This window comes from Meriones unguiculatus, chromosome 1 (genome assembly GCF_030254825.1).
Source record: "Meriones unguiculatus strain TT.TT164.6M chromosome 1, Bangor_MerUng_6.1, whole genome shotgun sequence".
Taxonomy (NCBI): Eukaryota; Metazoa; Chordata; class Mammalia; order Rodentia; family Muridae; genus Meriones; species Meriones unguiculatus.
The window spans coordinates 189,939,128-189,957,866 of NC_083349.1; the positions used below are offsets into that span (position 1 = coordinate 189,939,128).

The following is an 18,739-nucleotide window of genomic DNA, read 5'->3' on the forward strand; positions in this document are numbered from 1 at the left end:
CAGGAGCCAGAACAAGTTGGCTCACCTTTCGCAACCGGGTACCCGTTCTGGCTATTTGGAGCCCATTGCCCTTAGGTGGAGGTGTGAGCCCTGTCCTGCAGCCCCAGGCTGGCAGCCCCAGTCTCTGCCTTTTGCAGGTTCCACCCATGGACCAGAAAGCTAGAGAAGGATGGACTGCAGAGAATCAGGGTAACTTGGCTTCCAAACCTTGACCTTGACACTCCCTGATGTGAGCCTACTAAGTTACCTTCCTCTCGGCTGTACTGTGATTATGGAAGGTAGGAGGGGTTAGTGAGGACAGAGGAGCAGTGTTCAGGCAGCGCAGGGATGAGGGCATTGAAGGCTGTAGCACAGCGCTACTGGGAGACAGCTTAACAGTTTCTTAGAGTCACCACAGCACCCCGCACTGTTGCTCCTAGGTATCTATCCGAGACAAACAAAAACATGTGTCTCTACAAACACTCGTATGTGGATGCTTATAGCAATATTGTTTATCAGCTCAAGAAGGAAAAGAACTCAGATGTCCACAGAGAGATGGCTAAAGGCCATACAATGAGATTCATTTCCACCCTAAGAAGGAGCAAAGTACTGATTCTGACTTGAACTCGGAGACAGCTCAAACCATGTTCAGTGAAAGAAGCCAGATGTAACCATGTGTCTTGTGATTCCAATTATAAGAAGTATCTAGGAAAAGACGAGTTGGTTGCCTAAGGCAGGAATGGGAAGGACCATAAGACGAGCCTAAGGTATCTTTTGGAGTTGATGAAAATATTCTAAAAGTAAATTATGGAGTTGATTCTGCAAGTCTGTAAATTTCTAAAAATTGTTTGATTGGGCTTGGCAAGATGGTTCAGCAGATAAAGGCACTTGCCTAATGAGTTGAGTTCAGGTCCTAGAACCTGCACAATGGAAGCAAAGAACTGAGTCCTGCACATTGCCCCCCATCTGCATAACATGAAACCTTCACAACCCAACCTTCATACACGTAATAAATAAGACAATTTTTTAAATCTTTGGATTCATACTCACAAAAGGTGAATTAAACAGTCTATAAACTATACCATAGTGAAACTGCTTCTAAAACAACGAAAGGAGGGCTGGGGTGTGGCAAGCGGGTGGGTGCTTCTCGAGCATGCACAAAGCCATGGAAGTCAGCCTCCAGCACCAGATAAACTAAGTGAGGTAGCATATGCCTACAAAAGCAGCACTTATGAAGTGGAGATAGCAGGGTCAGAAGTTCAAGGTCATGCTGAGATACATAGGAAGTTTGAAGGTAGCTTGGGCTACATGAGACCCTGTCTCAAGAAGAAAAAAAAAAATTAAGACTGTTGATCTTCCAAACAGAGCAAGGACCCAGAAGCCAGTGTGTTTAGTGTGTGTGGAACTAGGTACCCAGCTGCTGTCTTACTAGAAGTTCTCTTCCCTTCACAGGAGGCAGAATCTTCTGACTGCTTGGCTCAGAAAAAAGTGGTCTCCTTCGGTGATCTCCTCCTGAAGCCCAGGCCCCACTGCACCTGTTCCCTAGCTGCCAAGAGGAACAGAGGTGAGCTGTAGTCTTGTGATCCATTGCTAAAGCCTCCCTCCAGCCAAGAATTTTCTTTCTTGTTTTTTCTACATGGGCTGGAGATGTGAGCCAGGGCCTCGTGCATGCTAGGGCAAGCGCTCCACTGCTATTCTGTGTCTGCAGCCAAACCAATGGGCTTAACGCTGAGCACTTATAATCTCTTGTTTTGATAATAAAAATGGAATACTTCCCCTAAGAAAAAAGAAAGGGCTCAGAAGCCCGTGCTGTAAAAATGGGTGGCCTTCCTACTCAAACATAGCAAAAAGGAGTTGGGTTTTGTTGTTGTTGTTGTTGTTGTTTGTTTGTTTGTTTGTTTTGGCTGTTGTTGCAGTTGGGTTGTTTTTGTGCGCTGCTGGGGACACACCTTATACAATAGCCTACAGTAAGCCACAAACACAGCTCAGCAGCGCAGTTAGTGTTTATTCAAAAAGAAGCAGGGTTGGGGAGGGAAAGATCATGCCGTTTGAGTAATAACAAAGGAAGGAAAACTCAACATGCCCATGAGACTTTGTGGCTCATGTGTCAGCATCATAATAAATAATACATAGTAATAAATAATAAATGAATGAGCTCCCGGAGACTTGCCATGAAACCCACAGCACAGACTTAATTTCCTTTTGCTTTCTTTGAGACTCAGAGCTTTTATTTGTACCTTCAGTTCCTTTGCCTTTGAGGGAGGTCCTGAACAATGTGGTATGTCTCTAGTCTGAGAAAAGCTAACACCTTTGAGAGAGTACAGTTAGTAACAACACACCTTTGTAAAAACGGCTGAGTGGGCTCTGTGTTCTCAGTGCAGAAAATTTAGTCTGTGATGTAGTATGTATGTTAACAGTTTCAATTTAGTCATTCCACACTATATACATGTTTTAAGACAGTCCACCATAAATACATCGTTTTGAATTTGTCAGTTAAAAAACTTTAAGGGGGAAATCTATAATGCAAGGGCAATAATTATGCCCCTAAGCCTCCATGTTAGGGAGGTAACAGGGATCAGAGACTACTGAAGAAATGGAAGAGGGTGTCCTGCACCAAAGAGGGCTCCACTCTTCAGCGGTGGGATCTGAGGCCCAGTAGGAATGGTGTGGTGGTTTGAATGAGAATGGTCCCTTCACGCTCAAGTGTTTGAATGCATGGTCCCTAGCTGGTGAAACTGTGTGGGAAGGACTAGGGGGCGTGGCCTTGTTGGACGAGGAATACCACTGGAGGGTGTGTTTGAAGTTTTCAAAAAGGCCTCACCTCCCAGTTAGCTCCCTCTCTTCTTCGTGTCTGTGGGTTGAGAGGTGAGCTCTCAGCCGCTGCTTCAGCACCATGCCTGCCTGCCTCCTGCCATGCTCCCTGTCACGATAGTCATGGACATTAACACTATGGAACTGTGAGCTCAAAATGGAATACTCTTTTATAAGTTACTTCAGTCATGGTGTCTTATCTCAGCAATAGAAAAGTAACTAGGACAAACAGAGACCAAGAGTTCCCAGAAATCTAATATATGTATATATTCAGATTTGTTGTATATATAATATATATACCTGTATTTTTTGAACATTTAAAAAACTTTTACTTGTTTATTTTTATTTAAAAAAATTATGGGGGTCAGATCAAACGTAGTCATTTACCAAATCATCTATCCCAGGCTCTTTAGGGGGACAGATTTCTAGAGGTAGAATTACTAGATCAGAAAAAAAGTGTCTTTAAAATTTTGTTTTGGTGCTAGGGATTTGATGCTTTGGATTAAACTCAAGCACATTCTAAGAATATGCTCTTGACCCTAGGCTCCAGCCCTAGCCATGTTTATATTTTTAAAAAATAATTTATTTCACTTTTAGATTTTATGTGAATTGATGTAAGGTTGTCAGATCCTCTGGAACTAGGGTTACAGACAGCTATAAGCAGCCATGTGGGTGCTGGGAATTGAACCCTGTTCCTTTGGAAGAGCAGCCAGTGCTCTCAACCCACTGAACCATCTCTCCAGCCCCCATGTTTAATTTTTTAATGCACACTTTTGAACAGAGTTCTTCATCTAACATTTTCTGTCTTGCTCCTGCTTTAGCTCCCAGAGCCTATGCCTTTGCTTCTGTATGCTCAGCTTACCCCCTTCTTGAAGGGAAGAGACAGGAAGTTGGTTGGTCTGCAGTTCAGCTCCCTCTTAGGCCAGCTGTTTCATGAAACAGGCCAGAGCCGTGGCCTTGGGGAACCACACCACAAGAACAGGGCTTCCTAGGTAGCACATGAATCTGTTGGCCCCCTTTGTCCATAGGCCCAGCTAGGCCAGTAGGCCCTTTAGTCAGAAGAGGGACCCTAAGGGGAAAGGGCTAGCCTCCTCCCCTCCCTGAGACCCAGTTACCCTTCTCCCGGGAAGAGGTGACCATGGACACATGAGTTGAGTGCTATCTTGTATGCCCTCAGCCCTCTGTCACCTTCCTAAAGCTCTAGGTCTCAGGCAGGGTAAGTGGTAGCGGAGCTGAGTGACAGACGTGGGATCCAGAGCCACACTGCCTGACACTCCCACTCCCCTCTTCTGGTGTGCTGTCGCTCAGAGCGGGCTTCACTATAAATATGGCTCCCATATCTCCTCTGGGAAGAGATAGTGACTCTTGCCCATAGTCTTGGTAACCTTGGACTTCAAGTTGATAACATGTCCCACATTCCCCAGGCTTCCAAAGTATCCTCTCTAAACCCAAATCAGAACTGCTCAAGGTCTTTCTTCAAGCTCCTGACACTCTGACAGACCCTCTCACCCAGAGTTCCCTTAGCTATCCTAGCCTCAGGGGCCCTACCTTACCTCCAGTCCCCTCTGCCTCCTTCCTCTGTACCTTTGTGCATGCTGTGACTCTAGTGAGAAGACCCTCCGCTCTTCTATAGAGACATATGCTGTTACTTCAAGGCTTATATTGCTGCCCGCGCCCAAGCTAACTGGGTGCCGAGCCATATCTGTGCCTGCCTCTCCTGCTTGCCAAATCAGGTGGCTTTCTGTTTAGATCCCGAGTATCAGCAGCCTGGCGCAGAGTAGAAGCCCTTAGGTTTCTCTAGAAGAATAAGTTGGCCTCCTAGCACATGGCTAGTGACCTCTCATTCTAGGAGGCAAAGAGATCTAAGATTATCTTTCCACTCCACTGGGTCCCTGAGGTATGATGGCAGGGCAGAGCATGGTATTATCCGAGTGCGGGCGGGGGTGGGAGTGGGGGCAGGCCCAACGACCCACAGGCAGGACACACCAAACCAAGCCCCACACTGTAGGGCCTGGTGGGACTTAGGTTAGCCAGTGTCTCTCTGGCTTGAGTCTACCACAGTCTGGCCCCTGAGCTTCTGGCACCAGCTGAAAAGTCTGCCCTTGGACTTGGGAACTGAAAGAGAGGCAAACAGGTCTGGAGTTCTCCCAAGCTTGTGCTAACACTGTGCCCTCCTCTGACCTCCAACCCTATAGCCAAGGTAATGTGTCTGGGCAACAAGTTAAAAGGTCTGAGCCTGGGCCTTTAGCTACTGGTGTGGTGTGCTAAATGCAGGGCAGGGCACTCAGAAGGACCGTGCCCACAGGCGCCGGGCCTTGGGTGGTCGTCGTGCTCCCTCGGCCATATGAGTGAGAACAGAGCTCCAGGCTTGCTCCCAGGCCCGTGTGCCACTGTGCAGGCAAACAGTCAGTCCAGCTGGACTCCTCCATGTAGGCGATGAGCAACCCAGCCAGAGCTCCTCCCCTCTTTCCCTCCCTCCCAGAAGTGCCTGACTGAAGCCAGGATAGACAACTGAGATAGGGACAAGCAAGCTGAGAACAGGCAGGCAGGCTGAGGTGGTGAGGTATTAGACACTGCTTCCTAGAACATGAAATGGGAAGAAACAAGGAGCAGGCACAAGCAGCCCGGCAGAGGGGAACTGGGACCTTTATACTTTTTTTCCGTCCCTTGTCCTCTACACAGATAGCATTTCATCTCCTGAAGCCATCTCACCCACATGCCACCTCCCACTCCTGACTCTCCTAGAAGGATTGAACCCAAGTCAGCAAAGGCATAGCCAAGCAAAGCCGCGGCCAGGCTCCATTGTGGAGACGGGCACCATACACCGTAGGGCACACCACGAGTGGCTGGCAGTGCTGCTCCCCAGAAGGAGTGAGGAGTCCCTGGAGTCTGCCATGATGCACAAGCGAAGCAGTGAGACACATAGAGCAAGGCTGTGGAGGTGGGCTTTCTTGTGTTCTGTTGGAAATAGCCCCAGCGTCCAATAAGGAACAATGCATCATGGGAATCAGCGATTCCTATATCGTCATTAAGATAAGGTATTAAAATATTTAATGATACAAGAAAATACTCATAGTTATTGCATCAAGCTAAAACAGAAGCAAATGGAGCATGGGGAGATGTCATCCAAACACGAGGACCTGAGTTCAAATCTCCAGCACCCATGTAAAACAGCCAGACATGGTGGGAGGTTATCTGTAAGCCTGGCACTGTGGGCAGGGAGGGGGAAGAGAGGTAGCTTTCCTAAGCTTACTGACAAGCCAGTCTGTACAATCTGCGTATCTGAGTTCACACAGAGAGCTTGTCTCAAAATAGTAAGGTAGAGAGCAGTAGAGGCAGACACCCAGCATTGACCCTGGCTTCTGCACACACATGTATCCTCATGCACCTGTACAAACACTATACATATATAATACATAGACATGTTTTTTTTTAATTCACAGAGAGAGAGGGAGAGGGAGACAGAGGCAGAGAGAGAGAGAGAGAGAGAGAGAGGATGCTTGTGAGACAGAAATCCCAGGCGAAGTATGGATGAACCAAAGTCAAAGTAAGTAAAAGACAGGGTTGGGACACCATCTCATTGGTCCTGGCACTTGTCTTATGTCCAATAGCTAGGAAGACTGGCCAGTGAATAGAGGGTGGGTAGTTCAGAGTTCGTGGGCTACGGTAGGCTGCTCAGAGCCATACAGGAGAGAAAGATCATGAGCCAGCTCTGGCTTGTTGTGAGTACATCTGTCTCCCTGACTGGGGTGGTCTGCTAGAGCCTGGGAAGACTTAGGGAATCAAGAAATTAGGGCTGCCAATCCCGCTCAAAATCCAACAGGGGTGGGCAAAACCGTCAGCTCCTTGCTATGCTTAAGTTAAAGTTAGTGCTGGAATAATAGCCACGCTTTATAGCTAGAAGCCAGTTGAGATCGCCATCACCCAGCAAGGCAGCCAGGACCCCCACTAGAGAGGACTCCAGACAGGACTAATAAGGCTCCATCTGCCTTGCAAATGGAACCAAGCTAGTAGAAAGTCTGTGCTGGAAGCCACAGTTCCACAGCTAACTGGGGTACTGCCTATCCCAGAGCCAGGCTTCTGGGCACGTGGAGTGGGCTTTTCCTGTCCCCTCACACTGTCTGTTGCCTCCCGTTCCTTCTACTATCTTTCATGCTGCCTCTTATCTTGGCCTGACCCTGGCAGGGCAATTGTCAATCCACTCATTGTGCTAAAGGGTACTGGGCAGGCAGGGAGGTGTATGCTCTGGAGTTTTGAAACAAAGGCTTCTAAACAGGCTCAGGAGGAGAAAAACACCAGCACTGGGGCTGGAAGATGAGGGGTAGACAGGGGTGAGGATTGGGGGTGTTTCCTGTAGTCTATGCGAATAGCCAGCCTTGGAAGCCAAGTGTGGGGGTAGGGGCAAGGGGAGTCAGGACAAGGGGCTCTCAGGCCAGCCGTAGAGGTCTCTCCAAGACCACATGACTGGTACCAGAGCAGCCTCACAGCATGGCCCAGCATTCCCTCCCCTCCCCCTCCCCCAGTGACCTGTGGAGAATCAGTCCCAGGATGTCTTCTCACTCAGGGAATCACATGATGAGACCCCATGGGAGGCACTCTTAGGGATGTAGAAGGTGCAGAGAACAGAAGGAGGGATCAGGACAAGGCACGTGGGTCAGACTGGCCTGTTCAGACCTCCGTGTATGGTGTGCTTGGGAAGAAAGACTCTGAAGCTGGCAGCCCTGCCCATTAGGCTTCCCTGTGATGGTCAAGGGCAGAGTGGCCCTAGGCAGATGCCTGCCACCCCTGAGCCTTGTTTTCCCTGATGACATGAACACATTAACTGCTATGAGCCCCCTCCTCCAGTTATTGCTTTAGGGTTTAAGCCTGGAAGACACATAGTTGCCTAGGCTGAGATCACCTTCCATAGAGGAATGAAGTCTGGAACTCTCCTACCTGCCCTGAAAGGAAAGTTCTCCGGGAGAGGGCGGAGGGTCAGGATATAAAGCAGTGTTTGAAGAACGTCCAGGAGAAGCCAAGTACCCTGACCCCGGGAAAGGTCTCTCCAAGGACCCTTCAGGTGCGTCTTTGGCTGACAGGCTGGGATTATCTATTGTTTCCATTTCATAGATGAGAAAGCACCTCCACCATTTCTCCAGACCTCAGGGAAGCTCCTCCCACTTCCCCCAATCCTATTCCCGAAAAGTGACATCAGGGCCCCTTCCTGGCTCCCAGCTTCAGGCTCTGAGCTTCTCAGGCTGAGGGTAGAAACCCTTCTATCTCTCCAGTCTGCTGCTCCAGCCTGGGCCCAACACATGCCCCTAGGATAAGATTAAGGGACTAGGAAATGATACAAATCTCTTGGGCCTCAGAAGTGCTCCCTGGCCTGGGGACCAAACTGAGCTGTATACCACACTTCCCAATCCTCAGCTTGGAGGTCCCCAGTAGGACTGGCGATTTTCCAGGGGCAGGGAGCGGAAAGCTACCCGAGTCAGCATCTCTATCGTCTGTGTCTTTGGCAGCTACCATCCCTAGGTCCCCACACCCCCTCTTCAGCTGGGGTTCATGTTTAACCTAGAAAGGGCCTGAACGAAATGTGTCTCAGGCCCCAGCACAAGGCTGCCTTTGTTTGGAGGTCAGATTCCAGCAATTGGCTTGGCACCACTGCTCCCTGGGAGCCTGGGGACTGGAGTGTAGGACCCTCAAACCTCTTGGGAACTCAAGAATACCAAGGAGCCTCTGAGGGGCCCATGCTGAACCCTGACTCCAGAAGGCGAGACTCCAGGAGCTCTGTAGAGCTGCATGTGGAGGGAGGATGGGGCTGGCCTGACTCCTGTGTGCAAGGGTCTAGGGCCCAAAAAGACAGAACTGGCTATTAGAATTTCTGTTCTACATCTAGTCAGCTGTTTGGCTCAGATAAAAATCACTTCTGATTGCAGAGACCTACATCATTCATCCCAGCACTCAGGAGGCTGAGGCAGGTGGACACCAGATTCAAAGACCGTTGGGTGAGTAAGATGCAAGAGAGACAGACAGACACATGGAGAGAAACAGAGAAAAGTCTGTTTGAAGATCACTAAACCTCTCCACAAAGTTCCTCTTCTCCACTGGAAGGGATTCCTGCACCTTTCCCCTCTGTTGCTAGAAAGAAGAAAAAGTGCTTTACCAGGAGCTTAGCCGCAGGGCTGTCCAACGAGGGGCAGCTGCATGCATGCACTGCACAGGAAGATTATGGGACTTTCTATCTTGTCTGAATCCCACAAATGCCCCTCCCGGGCCTTTGGATGTACCACTGCCTGCTTTCAATCTGACCTAGGTGCCTTGTCCTGATCCCTCCTCATGTTCTCTGCACCTTCTATAGCCCTAAGAGTGCACCCATGGGGTCTCTCTCTCTCTCTCTCACACACACACACAGCTTCCAGCCTGATGGAGTAAGGGTTTGAACACAGCAAAATGTCCTTCACATCTAGGATGCCCACGCTAACCACAGCCCTTCAGCAGCAGGCCAGGCTTCTTCTTCCATATTGACCCCAAGAGTCCGTCTGCAGAGAGGCCGAGACTCCGTGGAGGGCAGGAATGGAGCTCACCTACTTCAGCCTCCCCGCAGCCCAGAACCCAAGGCGGAGAGTGTAGCCAGGGCCAACTGACCTGTCCCTGACAGACCCCCACAGCCCTGGTAAACCAGTTGTGGTGGCTTTGTCCCTTCCTGGAACCCCACCATACATTAACTCCAGTGCCCTCTCCTTATCCTGCCTGTCCCCAGATACTCAGATGGCACTGCAGACAGGACCCTCCCTGGGATTCCTTGCCCAGCTTGTTCAGACCTGCTTTTATCTGTGCCTGCAGCTGCAGGCCTAAGCATGGCTGTGATTCCAGTTGAGCAACTGAGGCCCACAGGCTAGCATCGCTTGTGCCTCCCAGGGAAGCCAGATGCCCTTCAGAGCTCTCCCTCATCAGCTCCCTTTCTTCCTCTTTCAACTGTAGGAATGCCAGTGCTGCCACCTACTTCCGGGACCTCTGAGCCTTAGGGCTTCCCTGGCCTAAGCTACTGGCTCTGGCACCTGCCCTTCAAGTGCCTCAGGAAGCAACTGCACATGAAAGCTGGGTTCATACAGGGAGAGGGCACTGGATGGAGGACAACAGGCCAGTGAGGTGCCCAGGCTCCCAGGAGCCGGTAAAAGCTGCCTGGGCCTCATGCTGGCTCTGCTTTTTGCCATTCTCTGAAATCAGGGCATGGTCTGGCTCCTTCTCCTTTACCTCTGGCAAGGGGGTACATTAGAGGCGGGGAAATCCCTGTAAGACATTCTAGCCCTCGGGCCAGACTCTTGCCAAGGCCACCAGACACAGCTTGACTACAAGCCCACTCAGTGAAGGGGCTGGAGAATGAAGTGCCCAGAGACCTGGCCCAGGGCCTCTCTGCATTACACTTTTTTGACTGCGTTTTGGCTATTTTACTTTATATTTATTTGGAGACATGGCTGGCTGGAAATTTGCTATGTATCCCTGGGTAGCATTAGACATGGAACAATTATCCTGCCTCAGACTTCTAAGGGTTGAGACTACAGGTATGTGCTATCATGCCTAAAATAAATATGTCTTTATATCTCAGTTTCCCTGATGAAACTGGCCTGAGTTACCTCCCTCTAGCCTATGACAATACTGTGACACAGCAGAGAAACCTGGGTCTTGTTGTCTTTCAGCCTCTCTGGGGTCCCAGCAAAATCCGGTCAGCAGATATACAAGGCAAAATGATTTGGGACAGAGGCCATGGGCCTCTTACCCTCTCCTTGGTTCATTGTTCTAACACCACTCTGGTTCAGAGACTTAGAAATGGCTCCTTCTTCTCTGCCTTGACTCACTTCACACACAGCTGTGCACACTCCCAGACTTGTAGACGCTTCAACGTCAAGGAAAGAGATGAACCCAAATGGGTTTCCACACGAGAAAACGCACCGCCACTTGAAATACGACCCTTGACGGCAACTTGTCCTCAAGACCAACCAGCTCCCACTTAGAGGCCTGCAGACTGGGGTGACCGCTGGGCTGTCTGTCTGTCTGCTCTAGGAGGAGCCTACAGCCAGCAAAATCTCTGCTGGAAAGACCAGCAACACAAAGCTCAACCCAGGCCAGGGACAGCTGGGTCCCAAGGACAGCACAGATAGTGGGAAGGTGGGAGCCGTTGAGCTGGCTGCCTACTGTTTAGTTTTTTTTTTTTTTTGTTTTTGTTTTTTAATTTTGAAATCTGTTTTTGTTACAATATTGTCCCGTACCCGATAAACACGAACAAATGCTGCAACGATATAATATTATCATCCAGATAAATTTTCAGGGTACATGATAACTGCCTTCCTTGAGGCACATTTATCTGAGGGGAAGGTCACTGCGAGAGCATGTGACGATCTAGCTTCCAAAATAAACCATGCTAGCTTGCACACGTCTGCCTGCCCCATGCCCCAGCTTAACTAGGCCCAAACTCCCAAGGTGTTGCTTATCTGGCTGGGCTCCTTCCCATCCTTCAGTCTTTAAGCAGCCTAAGCCAGCATGCCCTGCCTGCTAGGGTCTTCCCATTGTTGGCCTCCTTCCCAACCTTACGGAGGAAGGAACCAGCCCCCTGTGACCTCCCACCAGGCCTGGCTCTGATGGCAGCTGTGCCAGCCATGAGTGAAGGGTTAGATGGGGTCCCTGGAAGGTGGACATAGCAAGATTTCCACGCACCCTTCCCTTCAGCCAGCATTCTTCTCTGTGGATCCCAGCAGCCCCCCCAACCCCCTCCACAAACACTCCACGCGTGCAGACTCACCTGCTGCATCCAACGAGGCAGCCCTGGTCTTCTCTGGAGCGGAGAACTCAAGACCATGGTTTGGGGACTCTTTGGGGAGTGTCCGACCATCAGTTAAGGAGCTGGTGGGGGGAGATGGGGAGCACTGGTTAGAGCACGCTGTGTTCTGTCACAGTTCCTCCAGCGCCAACCACCCACCCCCAGAGAAGACGAGATCAAATCCTGCCGTGCTGTCATTTGCTGTGTGTCCCTGTGCGAGTTTACGTCTCCTTCTGAGCCTCAGTGTCCTCACTCAGGCAAGAAAAGGGTTGGGCTCTGGCTTTGAGAGATGCTGAGCCTCCATTCTAAGAGAGTATCGGCTTTAAGGGTTGGGGGACACCCCCACCCTGTCGTTCTTCACACCTGCTAGTTCTGGAGAGGCTCAGAGTGGACATTCCTAGAACTCTTGGAGGCATCCTCCTCCATGGCGTCTGCCTGCAATGCTGACTGATTGCCCCACGGAGAAGAAATGGGCCGGGAAGGCCCGGGGCTCTGCTTGTCCTAGCTCCGTCTAGTCTCCCAGGCAGGGTGGCTCTGAGAAAGCGGATTCCTGTCATCATCTTGGCCTCCCTGTCCCTCAGCCCCTCAGCCCCAGTCCTCCCCAGGGTTTACCTGGCCACACATCACCTTCCTGGGTAGATGAGCAGAGGGATTTCAATCCACACCCTCAGGACTACACCGGGCTACAAGGCTGTACAACACAGCATCGTCATAGCCATGTAAACAGAACCTACTGGAAGCGAGCTGTGGACAACCTGTATTGCTGGTCATACATGCCCTGAGGGCATGACCCTGGCTCCAGGGAGTCCCATCTGTTTGTCAGGGTGGGGTTAGCCCCATCCCTGCCCAGTTCCCAGGAAGCCAGGCCAATTACCTGCTTTGTACATTCGGCCTTATTCCTTGCTGGTACTGCAGGTTCAAACTAAGTTTTCGAGCACACCCAGGCCCACCTGGCAGCAGTCTGCTTAAGAACCTGAGATACGTTTTAAAGCAAAAGACATAGGAAGTTACGAAGGGAGAGGGATGGGATGGGCAAGAAGGAGACGACTGAAATGGTCCTTTCTAGGTGCACACTGTGAGTAAGGCCTGGACCACGGGGCTGGAGCATCCCTTCTGTTGCTATGACAACCTGGCACAGGTGGGGAGGACTGAGTTGGCTCCTTCTTGTGCACACCTGCTCCAGAGAGGATGGAAAGGATGACAAAGCCAAGGTTTCTGAATACTCTGGATCTCCGGACTTGGGGGGTATCTGTCACACCACTGTTTTCTGGAGTTGCTGGGTGGAAGCTGCTCCACTTGGGGACAAACAAATCCAGGAGTGAGCTGGATCCTCAAGAGATGGGGCCTGGCCAACAGGGCCAAGCCCTGTCCATCTTTAAAGTCACAGACTGGAGAGCCACAAAATTACTTGTAATCTCCCTCCATCTTAACAGGCAGCACTAAACAGGTCCACCATTAAAGGCATTTCCACTCCCAATTAAATTTGGGCAAACTGGTTCTGGCTTTCACAAAGCTAAACAAAGGGAATGAAAAGACAGCCACCTGCTGCTTATCCTGCCGAGAGCCTTCTGGCTACAGGGGGAGGCACCTCTTCCTGGGAAGGGTACCAGCGCAGGAGAACTCTCCGGCTAACCAGCCTACTCTCCCTCCCTTCAGGTGCACCCTGTTCTTCCTCCAGGACTTGGCGGAAGGGGACACCTCACTTACCCTTGCAGCTGGCCCACAGAGGGTGATATTCAACCCTCCTGTCCTGGGCTTAAAGAATTTGGGGTACCTGGGTTAAGAAAAAAAGTAAAAAAAGGAATTTTCCAGACAAGTTGAGCTGATCTCCCCTAGCGAGGGCCCTGGAAACTGAAGCCCTTCAAGAGGCTATCACCCGAGTTAGTGCTTGAGGCATCCCTCCTGCTCACGCAGGGTTCTAACTATGGCAGAAGTGGCTTCAGCTGGATAACAAGATCCACCCCCATGAAAGACCTCAGCACTGCCTCCCACAGCTTGTCTCCTTTGTCATTGCTGGAGGAAGCTCAGGTTTTGTTTGTGTGTTTTTAACTCTTTCCTGCCTCAGTTTTTGCCACTGTCAATGTTGACGTCTAGCAAGGCAGCATTTTTTTTTTTTAATAGCAGAATAGGAAACAAGAGGGCTCCAACTATAGGTCAAGACAGGAGAGAGAGCCCCGAATGGAACGGCTCAGGATCATGTTTTCCTCAAAGCCCTACTCTTCAACTCTCCAAAGGAGTCCTGGGGTGGCAGAACACTCACCAAACATGTGTGAGGCCCCATGCTCAACCCCCAGCACTAAAGGGAAAACAATGGGGGCTTTCCTTTAGGCTCTCTGTTCTTCCCAGAAGGACAGGCGACCAGTGACTGAGCCCAGCAGGTAAGATGACACTGCAGATAGCAATGAGGTAAAGAGCCTGTGGTTTATGCCTGTCACTGTGGAAGAGTAAGCTCCTCCTGAAATCAGTGCTCTGGAAGCCAGCAGGTTCCCGGGAGGAGGAAGTCACCCCAATAAAATATCAATGATGGTAGGAGAAGCGCCTGAGCTGACTTTCCTCCATCTGTGTTTCCAATTCCAAGGAGGAAGAATTCCAAGATGGCAGGAGGCTGTGTGTTCTCGCCCAGCAGTCTTCTCACGTAAGCAAACCCAGGGTCCCTGGCCATCTCCCCAGGTGCACAGGAAACAAGAAAACCTAGGTGTGTCTGAGCAGCTTGATATGATGCACAGGGCAGAGGCGTGTGGCAGAGCCTGCTCGCCGCCTTCCTCTCACCCCTCATTCCACCTCATCTCGTCATCCAGGCTTGCCACAGCAGAACAAGTGGGAACCATTTGGATGCGGATCCTCCCTGGCCTCCCTAACTCTTCCTTCAAGAAGCCCTCTAGATTCCCCTGATACCTTCTAGCTTGGTCTTTGAAGGTCACACAGGGGAAGTTCCTGGAAGGTAAGGGTCATTCCCAATTCATCCTTTGTTCTCTGGCTATGAGTAATCGCTGTGGGAGCCCAATAAACATTGATTGGATCATCCCTGTATGTGACACGTAAGCTAAGGGAGCTCTTGCCCGCTGTGTGACTCCCTCATGACGACCCATTTCCTATATGTTCTTGTCACTCATTCTTCCCAGTTAGCCCTCGGCAGTAGCCCGATTGATGTGTTCTTGAAACAGCCAAGCACTGAGTCTGTCCCTCTGCTGGGGCTCAACTGACTTTTCAAGCTGTGCACTGTGCTCGCACCACCCTGTGGACCCGAGCTATTTCCTAACCCATGTCCTGTGCTATAGGATGGTTTAGGGAAAGCGCTCCAAGCGGTCATCTGTCATCACCATTCCTGGCGAACTGTCACAGATCTCTTGAGAAGTAAGAAGGCTGGACAGTGAGAAGGGGTTGGGGCGTGAGTAGGTGAAAAGTCCCAGACCCTTAAACCCAGGTCTGGGACTCAGGTGCTGTGCTAAGTACTGCCCGATGGGGACGGCGATGGGGCCGGAGGCCGGAGGCAGGAGGGACCCTGGTTCCTTACACGGTCCTCAGGACGGAGCTGGCAGGCCTGAGAAGAAGCACCTCTGGCATGGTCTCTGCGGGGTGGGGACCCCTCGAGCTCACCCAGCAGGGAGGGGGAACCTCAGAGGGTGTGTCACAGTGTCCCCTGGGGAAAGCCACCGCAGCCCCAGAGAGGACCAACTCGACCAGACAGCCCTGCAACAGAGACACAGCATGAGTCACTGCCCGGGCCGAGCAGGGCGAGAGGCAGTTGCCCTCCTTTGAGGCATGACTCACCACTCCTGGGGATGGGCACCTGACTGCAATTTACTGCCTCCCAAACCCACACGTTCCTTCAATCTGGGAACAACACAAGCTCACAGCTGCCTCGAGGCTCCGGGCTCAGTATTCCCTGATGCCAACTGCTCACCTGCAGGAGCAACTCAATCAGATGTCCAGGACTCCTGCGCTGCAAAGACCTCTGACCACTATTCACTAGCCTCTCTGCCACTTGAAGTGTTCATCTTTCTCTGCCTAGAGGCAAAGGCGAACCTTCCAGAAAGCCTGAGAATCTTCTGAAGAGAGATGCCACCTCAGTGCCACCCTGCATCCTGAACACCCCAAAGAGAAGAGAATGGTTTCTCCAGACCCAGCTTCAGCTCCCCAAAGAAGGCTGGCTCCACACTTTGCCATCCGGGCACCCTGTACGCTAGACCTTGGCTTCCTCTCGGTCTATATGGACTGCCTTGTCTCAAAGATGAGGCCTTTCTCCAGTCCTCATTCCCATCCCACAGACCCCCACAGGAGACTCACAGCAGAGGGCTTGCCTAGCAGGCTCTGCCCCAAGCTCCCCGCTCACCTTACTCTTCCTTGTGGCCGCAGGCTCAGGGCTGCACACCCCTCACTCCTGCAGCTAAGGCATGGTGAATGTGAGAACCGGCTGCCGCAGTGGCCCAGGTTCCGGGTGATGAGCCACAAGGGCTGGGCATGAATGGGGACCCGCCCCAGCCCGCCTTGGGGCTCCTGGCAAGGTGTGGCCCCAGATACCTCTGACCTACATGGCACGGGCCCCAGCTGCCCACCTCTGTGCTTCTTACATAAGTGGGGCGGAAAGCAGGACAGGGACCTGTCAGTGCAGTACTAGAGGCAGCTTGTTGGCTGCGGTCCCTGACGGAGCCTTGGAGAAATCGCTTCTACTGGGCCATATACCTGGGAACCCACCCTGGGGCCTCTGGGGTTGGACCAGAAGACTGACTTGTTTGTTCAATTTGGTTTTGGGGGGGGGGGGTTCATTTTTATGGTTCCTGAGTACACATACCTTGTTGAATGTTCTGAGCTGGCTTTCTGTATTCTCTGTTCTACCAATGGCTTAATAGCCCCATTTTCCAGATGAGTGAGTGGAGGCCCAGAGGTTTGCTCCACATTACACAGCCAGTGAGAGGTGAAGCCGACGTGTTTAAGCTGGCTTTCTACAGCTAGATCTGATGCCAGGGTGCCAGGACACAGGTTTATCTGGTGCATGTGCCACCAACTCAACCATTCTGCCCAGACTACCTCAGAAAGCCCTCATCCATGGACCCTGCCCTCAGCTTCCCATTCCCCCCTCCCCCACCCACACCTGGAAATTGTGCAGCTGCAGTGGCTCCTTTAGAACCTTTAAAACAAGGGTTCCCCCCCACTCCCGCCCTTGCGGCTTCTCCCTAATCTCTCTATTTCTCCCCCCCCCCAGACATTCAACCCTATCTTCACCTTTAATTATCCCCAGGGCGCTCAACCCCCAAACCCGAAATGCTGCCAGGCCGAGCTGAGAGCCCGGAGGCAAAAGGGGAGATTTCAAACCCTAATTTACCCACAGAAGCAGGGCACAGAGACAGCAATGGTGGCAGGAGACTGTTAGAAGGCCCTCTGCCGACTGACTTGGGTGGCAGAAAGCCACCAGCACCCCATTTTCAAGATAATTCACCCAGTTTTAATCCTTTAATGGCTCCTTTCCCAAACGGCCCCTGCCTGCCGCTCTACCTTGCGATACCCGGAGCATTTCATTCTTCACTCTGAAATCTGGTGATGAGCCATTTTAAGAACTTTCTAGAAGTCCACCTCTCATTTCATCCATCGGCTTCTGCGTATTTCAGGCACCTGTGGGAGGGACCTCAGGAGTCCAGGCCCTATTGACAACCCAATCTATGAAAGTCCTCCAGCCTTTCCTCCCACCTGGAGAGCTAACGAGGGGGTCCATTCTTCTTCCTCCTGCTCTGACTCCCCCAACAGTGCTGGCTGAGAAATGGCTGGGGTTAGCACTGGGTCTGTCTGTGGGGAACAGATGGCATTGTCTAACTTGAAGGCAAAGGTAGCCTCATGCCTGAATTTTTAGTACCCTGGATGGCTGGATACAGTTTCTGAATTGATGAGGTTCAGGGAGCTTGGGAAATATACAAGCCCCTTTGCAGCCCTGTGAAAAACTCATCACAGGCCTCCTCCAGCAAGCACCACTTGCATCAAGAACCACTCAGAGAGGGATCCCCCGCTGTCACACCTCCCCTGGAGCTGGCTTGTTAGTCCAACGCGCTGAGCATTTAGGGACTAAGAATTACCAGGAAACAGAATTTTAAATCAGCCCTTACTCCCAGAATTGGAAATAACCCTTCTCTGTCTCAGTGTCCGACAGCTTCTGGGGGGGAGGGTCCTCCCTCCTACCTTTCATATTGATTTAATACCTTCTCAGAGCCAGATGGCATGTGGGCTACTGGGGCAGAGGTGAGCAAACTGGATGTGGCTTAGAGATGTGTTTAATGGCCAATGAGCATGTATGTGTTCAAGACTACTGGGAGAGGGGGTGTCATCAGAGTCAGGCCTGGAGAGGGCAAAGAGAGAATGTTGAGTACGGCGGAAGGCATGATGATTGTATGTGAAGCACTAGAGGTAGGGCAGGGAGGCCAGTACGGGGACTCAGACTGTGGGCTGTCCAGTCTTGGTTCTCAGCTCATGCACAGGGCTTTGGGCCAATGCAAAGATATGCTGGGTACGGGTAGTCTCTGGAAAAGGATTAGGGTAAGGCATGCCTGATCTAAGGTATTCCCAGAGCCCCCAGAAGGAACATATTGGAACAGGGTCCTAGGGCCCTCGACTGAATGAATCCTAACAGGAGTGTGCTGTTTACTGAGAGGCCTCGCCCTCCAACATTCATCCTCCCTAAGCCTCAGTTCCCATCTCCATGGGTGGGGCAGCCATCTAGCCAGTTCGCTTTTAACCCAGCTGGCAGTACCCTGAGTAAGTACTCAACCTTAAGCCAGTCGTCTGTGTAAGGAGATAAGTATGCCAACCGAGTCCACTCCAAACTCAAAGCAGTTGGCCAGCAAATTGGTAAAACCTGAGACAGACTTCTCTGGACACTAACCTCTGGATTCTGGCCCAGGCTTTGCCCTGACCATGCGACCTCAGGCAACTCCTGGCTCTCCTCTGAGAGGTGGCTCTCCATTTTCGGAGATGTTACAGATAAAGGGCCTCCCAGTTTCTTGGCTGTGATTGATAACTCAGGGCCTGGGCTAGAATTCTGCTGTAAGATAAAAGTTTGTGTGATTCTGGGATCCCAGGCCTGAGAGGGCAGAGGGAAGCACAAGGACATAAGGATGGCATGTGCTCATAACTGTCCTGTAACGAGGGCGCAATGGATGTTGCTTA

At 51.3% G+C, this 18,739-nt stretch overlaps 1 protein-coding gene across 2 annotated transcripts in view; it reads right to left on the reverse strand.

Annotated features, from left to right (window-relative positions):
* Positions 1-18,739, reverse strand: part of Acsbg1 (acyl-CoA synthetase bubblegum family member 1) — a 56,453-nt gene that overhangs the window by 26,334 nt on the left and 11,380 nt on the right. Inside the window, exons 1-3 of one of the 2 annotated variants that reach the window (XM_021643093.2) lie at positions 15,102-15,277; positions 12,462-12,560; positions 11,570-11,670 (exon numbers count right to left, since the gene is read on the reverse strand). In XM_021643093.2, the coding sequence (XP_021498768.1) occupies positions 11,570-11,670; positions 12,462-12,560; positions 15,102-15,151 (250 nt within the window). In that variant the 5' untranslated portion in view covers positions 15,152-15,277. Of the gene's footprint in view, positions 1-11,569; positions 11,671-12,461; positions 12,561-15,101; positions 15,278-18,739 lie in introns of those variants that run through there. The other variant, XM_021643102.2, reaches the window with a different exon arrangement.